Source organism: Buteo buteo, chromosome 12, assembly GCF_964188355.1.
Source record: "Buteo buteo chromosome 12, bButBut1.hap1.1, whole genome shotgun sequence".
In the NCBI taxonomy this organism is placed as follows: domain Eukaryota; kingdom Metazoa; phylum Chordata; class Aves; order Accipitriformes; family Accipitridae; genus Buteo; species Buteo buteo.
In genome coordinates this window covers 35,183,810-35,193,144 of record NC_134182.1, presented here as the reverse complement: position 1 = coordinate 35,193,144, position 9,335 = coordinate 35,183,810, and the positions used below count along the sequence as shown (strand labels likewise).

General features: G+C 43.7%; 1 protein-coding gene across 1 annotated transcript; it reads left to right on the top strand.

Moving 5' to 3' along the window:
* Positions 1-300: 300 nt before the first annotated feature.
* On the top strand, positions 301-6,579 carry FAM89A (family with sequence similarity 89 member A). The gene is made up of 2 exons (XM_075042069.1): positions 301-617; positions 4,535-6,579. The coding sequence occupies exons 1-2, from the start codon at positions 366-368 to the stop codon at positions 4,691-4,693; spliced, it is 411 nt and encodes a 136-aa protein (XP_074898170.1). The 5' UTR covers positions 301-365; the 3' UTR covers positions 4,694-6,579.
* The last annotated feature ends 2,756 nt before the right edge of the window (positions 6,580-9,335 follow it).

Below are 9,335 nucleotides of genomic sequence, written 5' to 3'. Positions count from 1 at the left end.
GGCCTGTTTTGGGACGGCGGGGGGGAACAGGCCCGCCGGCCCCCAGGCCGAGGCGGGAGGCAGGGCCGGCAGCCAGGCCTTGCCCGGGGGGCCGCCGTGGCGCACCTCGCCTCACACAAAGCCGCCGTGGCGCACCTCGCCTCACACAAAGCCGCCGTGGCGCGGTGAGGCGGCCGGGTGCCGTCACCCGCCCCCGGGGCACCTGCGGCCCGGCTTCCCCGCCGCCGAGGGCCTCCGCCCCGCCCGCCGGGCCTCTTCCCCCACCCCCGGCCCGGCCCGGCCCGTAGGCGGGGCGGGCTCCGGGCGGCGCCTCCCGCAGCGGGGCCCGGGCGGCTCCTTCCGTCGGTCGCCGCCGCCGCCGCAGCATGAGCGGGCCGGGGTTGCTGGGGCCCGGTGGCGGCGCGGGGTTGCCGCCGCTGCCCAAGAGCCTGAGCGGGTTGTTGAACTCCTCCTCCTCCGGCGGCGGCGGTCAGGGCGGGCGCTGGCGGGACCTGGAGCGGCTTTACGCGCAGAAGTCCCGCATCCAGGACGAGCTGAGCGGAGGGGGCCGGGGTTCGCCGCGGCCGCCCAAACCTCCCAACCTGGACGCGGCGTTGGCCTTGCTCCGCAAGGAGATGGTGAGCGGGGAGGGAGGGCACCGGCACCGGGGCCTCGGCGGGGGCGGCAGACGTGGCGAGCGGCGGCCGCGGCCCGTGGAGCCCGCTGGGGAGAGAGCGGGGGGGGGGATGCGGGCCCACGTTAAGCCGGGCCGGCTGCCGCGGGGTGCGGGTACCGAGAAAGGCGACGGTAAGGGACACCCCCCCCCCTCGGTTCTACCGGCCTGCCTCTGTAATGGTGGGGCTCCTCCGTCTGCGGATTGGGAGCCGTTTAACGAGCATCCATTTGAACCTGACACCCATTTTAAAAGGCTGTCTGTCGGTTAAGTATAAAAAAAAAAAAAAGGGTGTCAGCGTTGATTCATTCAGTTCGGGTGAAGTGCAATTAAACATAGTTTTCTTCAGGACTTTGTTTTGATTCTGTAGCGCGGCGTTATTAGTGGAATTCCTCCGGGCGCACCTTTTGATGAAACAGTGCTTTGGGTGTTGGTGCTTTGCTGGTGCCGGCTGCGGTTGTAATGACTAATAATAACCTAAGCATTGTGCACTTAAGTCTTCTGAAACACAGCAAATATGATATTGCTGAAAATCCGCCTGTTTTAAGGCCCTTTTTCTCCTGGTCAAACGGTGTTTGAGTACAAGAAACCCTGTTGAAGGAGCTTTCTGTGCTCAGGAGAATGTAGTGTGCTGAAATCTTAAGTCTGCCACCAGTGTTTCAACAAGTAGCTCAAACGCGGTTTCAGATGTTCTTAAAACTGTATGTTAGGATTGCTAGTTTGCTCTGAAGCACAGGAGGCGCAAGTGGCTATCGGCCGCTGGGGCTTTTTTCTACAGCGCTCTAAGGGGAAACAAGGGTATGATCTTAGTCATCTTAATCCTTTCCAAAAAAGCAAAGATAACTCATTACAAAAGTCTAATCTATTTTTTCTGAATGAAAAATCAAATGACATGCTTGACAACTAGACTTGCCCTTTGATACTCTGTTATCCTTGATGATAATTTGATAAAATGCTTCTGAAGAAAGAAATACTTTACCTCTGAACACATCAAAGGGTTTGAAGCAACAGTCTCCTCGGTTCCAGGTGTACTTTTTGTGGCCAGTACAAATTAGAGAGACTCTCGCGTACTAATAGGCTGCCTTTCATCAAGTAGATAATAGCACTTTATTATTTATATTGAACACTCTTCCTTGCAGCAGTCAAAGATAGCATTTCTATTGAGTAACAAGCTTGCTTTGAGTTTTCAATAGTGAATGAGGAAGAAATGCATGGCAGCATCTTCCCCTGCATGATGAAGCAAGGTACTATGTATGTAAGTTTTGAAGATGAGAAGGTGATGGATTTAGATGCTTTGGAGGGGGAGGAAGGAAAGGAGAGGTCACTTCAGAACTGTGATCCTTATGAACAGAGTCGATTGCATGGGACTGTGCATTATAGGTTGCCTTGTAGGTGCTATGATAAAAGTCTAGAGTCAAATGCAGATTGGCTGGGATTAAAAACTTTATGCTTGTGCATAAAGGCTCAGGCATTTATTCAGGCTTTTGCTACCTCGGGGATCATACTTGAAAGTCACGAAGAGCTAGAGGCTGCATTTTTCTCAATAGACTTACTGTTCTTGTTTGATTGTTGACACTAGTGGCTGCTACAAAAAAATAAGATATTAAGTGTAACTATTTGGTGTTAAGGCCTGCTAAGTTAATTCTGCTGAGCAATTTCTATCTTGGAGGTTGCACTTTGCATAGAACTGATCTTCATAGAAAGCACTGAAGTGTTTTATGGAGTTGAAACGGGAGAGCTGCTGGTGCAAATGGGCCTGCTTTCCTCAGGAGATGAGGAACCGGTCATCTGTCTCCAGGTTGAGTTTTCTGGCTTGACTCACTCCTAATGGCTCTTTGAACTGTTCTTCACTGCAATCTTGTCCTTCAAACGTTTTTTGCTAATGCAAGTCTGCCTGGTGGGCCTCATGTTCGCATATCACAGCGTTAAGTCCAGCTTCACAACATCCTTTCTTACCTGAGGCGAGCCGTTTGTTTAGGTGGGGCAAGCCAGACTTCATTGCCTGCCATCTCCAAAGGTTGATGTTCAGACTTTATTCTTGGGCAGGTAAACAGTCATTAGCTTAACGAGTCTGAAGAAATTACTTCAGCAGGGCTAGATGGAGGGGTCTGGATATGGTACAAATACCTCCATTTTATTTTCCCTCCTGCAGTCCTGGTTGGTTGGTTGGGTTTTGTTTTACAAATTTTTTCAGAAGGAGATTTGCAGAAGTGCTGGTTTCCTCTTACAGAATAGAGAGCAAGGAAGAGTAGCATATGCTTCCTGCGGAGTGCATGCTTAAACAACAAGGGGAGAGAAACTTGTTGTGTTGGTGACAGAGGAAAACGGTAAGAAAAGCAGTATAGATCCGAGGTGGTGGAAGGGCTTGTCTGTCACCTCCTGGCAGCTAGTGCAGCATTCTACCTCTTGTTCCATGTCTTGTCCTAAGGTCCTCATGTTTGGTCTGTACGGGACATCATGTCTCAGCTTCGTGACCTCACCAAGTAATTTGTGTTGGTCCTGAAAGATGCCATATCCTGTTTTTCTGAGTTGGAACTGTGTTGTGGTGTATGATACTTTGTCTTACTTCTCCTCCTTCCATCTTCAGAAGGAGCTAGTAGGATAGTTCAGCAATGCCAAAGGAAGATCTTCATGCTAGCTTCTTGTGGTTTTCTTGTGTGCTGAGTGTATCTGTCCTTAGAATTAGACACGTAAGGAGAGGTTTTTGAGGTAAGAGTTCTCATTCTGGGTAAAATACAGCCTGGCATTCAGGCTGCAGTAAAGGCTACTAACATTATTATTTGGCTTTTTCCTCTGAACATGAGTTGTAGCAAAAACTTTAATTTGATGAAACTGAGGCTCACTAGGAACAGCCTGTCAGCTTAACGCTTAGTTGAAAACTTAGGCAGAAATGGCTGCTTCTTGAAAATGTTAAATTGGGTAGTGGTTTTAATTTACTGCAAGACAAAACCTAGATTTAATTTGATCTGACTTGGATAGGTGACAGTATCAAACAAACTCTCCGTTTTGTTGCCGGAGAGGGAAACTGCTTGGAGTTAAATGACTAGCTTTATTTTGCTTTGCGGTGCAACCTACTGGTTTTGTACGTGACATAAAGATGCAGGCTACACGGTAACCTTTTTTTTTAATGTTGCTCCAAATCTGTAATTAGGTCTGGAACTAATATTTTAGAAGTTTGGGGACCAAACCATTAGGCACTTAATTATAAATCAAGCCTATGCTTGAGTAGCACGTGAAAATATTCTGAAGGTTTGCAGGCTACAACGTGTGTCCTCATCTCACTTCTGCTTTAGTTTTGCTGCCTTCAAGTAGCACGCTGCATTGTGCTAGACATACCTAGCCTTGTCAGATGCCTATGTGAGTTGATACAGAAAAGAAAGGGTAGTAGAAATGCTTAGCTGGGAAGCAGAAAACCAGGCAGAGCTCCATTTGCAACTTTTAATCCAGGCCGTTTTAAAAAAAAAACCAAAACAGAGAGCCTATGACACTGTGTGAGAAAGATGTGTGAAAGAGTTACTGGAAAAGTATGTCTCTTGCATAATAAGGAATATAGAGTTTATGAATTTATCTGTAATGCTTCAGATAGGAGTGAACTGCTTGTTGGAAGTTAAGCAGGGCGTTGTAATACGACAAAATCTTGAAGAACACTTTGCTCATGTTCTTCTGTATCGTGTCGCTTTGTTCTTTTGCCCAGTTTATCCCGTGGGGAGTCTGTCACCTTAGAAAATGAATTATACTTCCATATTTCGTAACTGTTCAAGTTGGAAAGAAGCTTGATCCTCTTGTTTAGCAGCAAAAGATACATAGCATTATACTGCCAGTAAAATCACAATTGTAATACTGTTGTTTGTTTGTTTGTTTGAATTCTTCCCCCCCCCTCAGGTTGGCCTTCGACAGCTAGATATGTCATTACTGTGTCAGCTGTACTCCCTGTATGAATCGATTCAAGAATACAAAGGTGCCTGCCAAGCTGACTCTAACGCAGACTGCACGTACGCTCTGGAAAATGGCTTTTTTGATGAAGAGGAAGAATACTTCTAGAAGCAGGAAGATTCACCTCCAGGCTGACCGAGGTTCTTTTGTCCTTCTCTCCCTGTAACACACCTCAGCAAGAACGACTGGAATCTGTACGGATCCCCCTTCCTGAGGAGGAACGCCCAGCTACCCCAAGTTGTGTTAAATTCACTTATTTTAACAGGCTGTCAGTACAAGTTATTCATGCAAATACCACTTGAGGAAAGTGCTGTACTCTAACTTTTGAAGAGTCCTCAGACATGCTTGACAAGAGTTTTCAATTTAATTTGCAAGGTGGGTGTTTTCAACTTGCAAACGTTGGTAGCTTATAACTGGAATTTTTATCGTAGAAGACAGCAGTGACTTCCTGAGTTGTAATAACTTTGTAAGGGGGGAGGGAAGCCTCCGCTGCGGTGTAAATAGCTATAGGTGATTTTTTTTTATTTTTTTTTTTTGGTCAACGGTATTGATAAATGCAGTTTGAACAGGCATCTGGATGCACGCACATCCTCAGCTCTACTAAGCTAGATCTGCTCTTACCAGCTGCATCCAGTTTTGTACCGGGTGGATTGTTTACACAGTTTAAATTTTTTTTTCTCAAGCTAATTTTGACTTTTCCTTATTCCTAGCTTACAAAGCTGTACATGTGATAGTGAATGTTATCAGCAGTTTTTTTCTGTTGATCTAATTCACTTTCTTGGTACTGCCACTTGGCATTAACTTTTATACTGTTGTCTGGATTTCTCGCATCAACATAGCTCTTTGACCTGCTAAACTCTGTTCTGAAATGGTTTGCTTAGCTTTTACTGTCCTGCATAGTAAAAGCACAGATTCAAACATAGTCTGTCTGCCACTATGTGGCTTGGAATAACATGAACTCTTGTGCAAGTGTTCTCGATCATATGAAGAATAAGGAAACCTCTCATATGACACAATGGGACAAACTGCAATATTTTATACTGGGTGAACTTTGTTTCTGTGAGGTAGACTACAGCTCTTTTTAAAAATGCAGAATAAGTATTTTGAGCACATACTTTGCATATGTTAAAACTTTTTATACTAACTTGTTCTTTGAAGTATAACTTATTTTTGTTTTCAGAACTTACTACAGCACTCGGTTAAGTTTTTATTATTTCATAGTGTGTACATGTAATGCTTAATTAGCTTGGAAAATGAGAGTTGCCAACTATCTGAGTCTTCACCCTTCTCTGTTTTAAGTAAAATCAGCTCCCAACGCGATTTTCATTTCTTAACTTTAATTCTAAAGATTGCTGTAAAACACGGTGCCTGAACCTTGACACAAGCTAATAATTAAGGGCTTAAATCTCAAAGGGTTTTTGCATGGTTCATGTCTGGCATGCATACAGTTTACAGAAAGAATTGGAGATCACGTTCCGGGGTAGCTCCTCTCTTAGTTTTTTAGCAAAGGCTAGGATGTTGCAGTGATAAAAGCCAAGAGACTTCCAGGGTGGTGGTTTTGTGCATTCCCTTTAAAACCGGCTTATTTTAGTGAAATTTAAAGGCCACAAGAGTAAAGACTGTGCTGTAATTGTGTATGTGTGTAAGTTCTTAATCTAGTCTGTGGCAATGGTTGGATTTTTTTTTTTAAATGTTAGTTCTGGTCTAATTACTTCACTCACCCAAAACTAAAATGAATGATAAGGCAAACACAGGTAATCCAAATGGCTACATCTATATTTAAAAAGTTGTATATGTATGTGTGTATATATGTATGAGTATATATACACACACATCTGTACATACAACTTCATGCTTTGACTTAAGAATGTGTCAGCTTTGAATATAATTTGCTGTGCTCTTGGTATTTAGATGAGGCTTTTTCTAGACTGCTGAATTACTGCTATTTTCTTGCTCTTTCCCAAAAAATAAAAAGCATGATGTTTAGCATAACATTTTAATGTTGTGTGTATTTTAATTTACCGTTTCCTTCAATGAATCCAAACCATCCCCCCCTTCCCAACCTCCCCCTAAATACCTGGATTGAAGGGAGCAATTTTTAAATTACAGTGGAAAAGGTTCTACCTGCCTATATGTGGAATGGGAATTTCCTACTTCTCTCTTAATTGGATTTTACTTGTTTTTTAATTCAACAGAGAAAATCCTGTCTCTACTAGAATTAAAGATTCTGTTTCACAAATACTTACACAGTGCCATTCATTAATAGTGCCGCTGGTGAGAATGGACTTAAGCAAAATTCACAGTACTTTCTCTTATATAAATGAAACTTAAAAAGCAAAATTATTTATGTTTCTAATTTCAATATAGCACGCTTGTGAGTTGGGGAACATGGAATGTTTGGCTGGTATTTGTAGTACCAAGAGAAGCATAAAAGTTTCAAGGCATCGCTCCACAACATCTGCACTAGAAAAAAGGATAGATTATTAGGACTTGCTAAGTTTTCAGCACCTTGTCCCTTTTAATAACACTGTCTTGCCTGGGAGAGTTTATAGTCTATATTCCGAAGGCAAATTCAGAAGCTGTGAAGGCTGGCTAGCTAGACAAAGGTTTTAAAAAAGAGTAAATTTGTTATAAAATCAATAAGCAGTTGTTCCAGAGGCAGATTTCTGTGCCAGGTGTTTTAGTTGTGAGCTGTATCTCTTTTTACTACATTATAACAGCATTAAGTAGGGAAATGGCTTTGAAAGAGAGGTGCTTGGTGAGAAAGTAGAGCTTCAACACTGAGTAATTGTTACATGCAGCTTCAAGTAAGTTTGGTTGTGTGCATGGCAGAACAAGCTGTGTTACTACAAAAGCTTGGTACCCTTGGTCCAAACCACATACTGACAACAATCCCTTTCCCATTTGTACTCTGTAACCCCAATTTGAATTGCACATAACCTTTTAAGGATACCTTTTAAGGGTATAACGAAAGAAACTCTTGAAAACTTCCCTACCCAGTGAATACCACACAACTCTCTCAGACCCCCACAGCGCGGCCAGCTTAGCCAGTATGGAGCAGGCGCAGGAAAAGACAGGTTTACAAGGAAACAAGGACAGCCAGGCTCCTGCGGCTCAGAGGTGGAAAACTGTGAGTACAGCGGTTCAGAAGGCAGTCTGCCATGGGTAACTCTTCACTGGCCTTTCTCCAAAGGGCCTACAAATATGGTAAAACAATTGGAAATGAGGAAGTATTAGGTCTGTGCTATCTATATTTGAAGATTTTTTTTCTTTTAACAACATACCACCCTCATTTTATTGCTATGACAACTGCAAGAGTCATACGATCATAATTCTATTACAGTCTAGTCCCTTGGAAATGTTCTTAGTCTACAAAAAGAGAGGAGTCTGGAAGAGGTGCTGCACTCTGGAGAAAGTGGGTGTCATAAAAAAAATGGGTGGCTGATGCCCTGGCACCTACAACAGATGAGCATTTACGTTCAGCTTCAGCTCCTGGTGAATTCACTGTCAGCCCTATTGATTTTAGTGTGGAGGGACATGGAAGCAGGGATCTTTTTCCTGAAATCAGAACTGCTGCTTGGTCTCTTGTATTTCCAAGACTGTGGAAGAGCTGCATGGTGTCTATACTAAGATATAAGAGGCATTCAAATACACACTACAAATGTTTTCAAAGGTAATACTTTGTAACGCAGTGAAAGGCAGTAGGCAGTCATTTGAATAACATGTAAAAAAGATCAGTGTTGCTTCAAAGAAAGAGTCTTCCAGTAAAGGTAGGGCAAAATCGCACTGTTTATGGGTAGCTTGGACTTGGATGCTCACTAAAGTTGAGTTTTTAATACAAAATTCAGTGTAGTCATGTGAAACTGGAAGACTAAGGGAAGGATTAGGCAAAAATTACTATTATTACAGTATTTGTAATTGATTTAGTTCCTAATCATAAGTAACCAAATAATTTTGCATGACCCTCTAAAATAATTTTTTTTAAATTATATTTACATTTTCTTGTAAATAATACAGTCTGCAAAATCTTAAATGCAACGAAGACAGTAGCAAAGCCCCCAGCATCTCTATATGAAAGTTGATCCACTTAGTACCTCTTTACAAATCTAAGGTTTTGCCTCATATTTAGTCAAGTTCCTAAGGAAACAAAGCTTATGCAATGACTCTGTCCATGCATGTTCTGTCAGTCTGTTTGCTATAAACCATGTCTGATAGGATAGAAGTTGGAAAGTTGCTCTGTGTTTACAAACCTTGTGAAAATTAGCAGCTGGAGGAGGGGAGAGACTTTCTGCTGCTTCCACAGACAGGATGACAGGTAAAACTCAGATTTTAATTTCTGTTTGGGCACCCAGCATCCAGACAGCAAAAGCCGGGGGGTGACCCGGCTGCTGGCAGCTCTGCAGCAGCCAGGGCATGTGCTGTATTTTCCATGGTGCTGGGTGCCAGTGGGTGGTGTGGGAAGGAGGTGGAGGGTCTTCAGCACATCTTCTAGTGAGTGAGGATGAAAACTGGGGATACAGCGAGGGTCCCAGGGAAGACCCCAGGTGTTGCCTTTGAGACTAAATGGGATGCTGGAAGGGGTGAGTGTTGCGGTGAGGGATGTCACAGTTTCTGAGGATGGAGCTTCATGCAGTTTGGAAGGAGATGCTGAGGTCCTAGGACAGAAGTTGTTTAAGATCCCATGTTTCATTAGTTCTGCTGCTGACAGCTTGGGGGATTTTTAATGTCCTTTTCCAACCTGTTTTAGAGT

Coding starts and splice junctions, on each gene's coding strand:
- FAM89A (XM_075042069.1), top strand. CDS start 366: ATGAGCGGGCCGGGGTTGCTGGGGCCCGGTGGCGGCGCGGGGTTGCCG. Junction 618..4,534: donor CCTTGCTCCGCAAGGAGATG/GTGAGCGGGGAG, acceptor CCCCCCCCTCAG/GTTGGCCTTCGACAGCTAGA.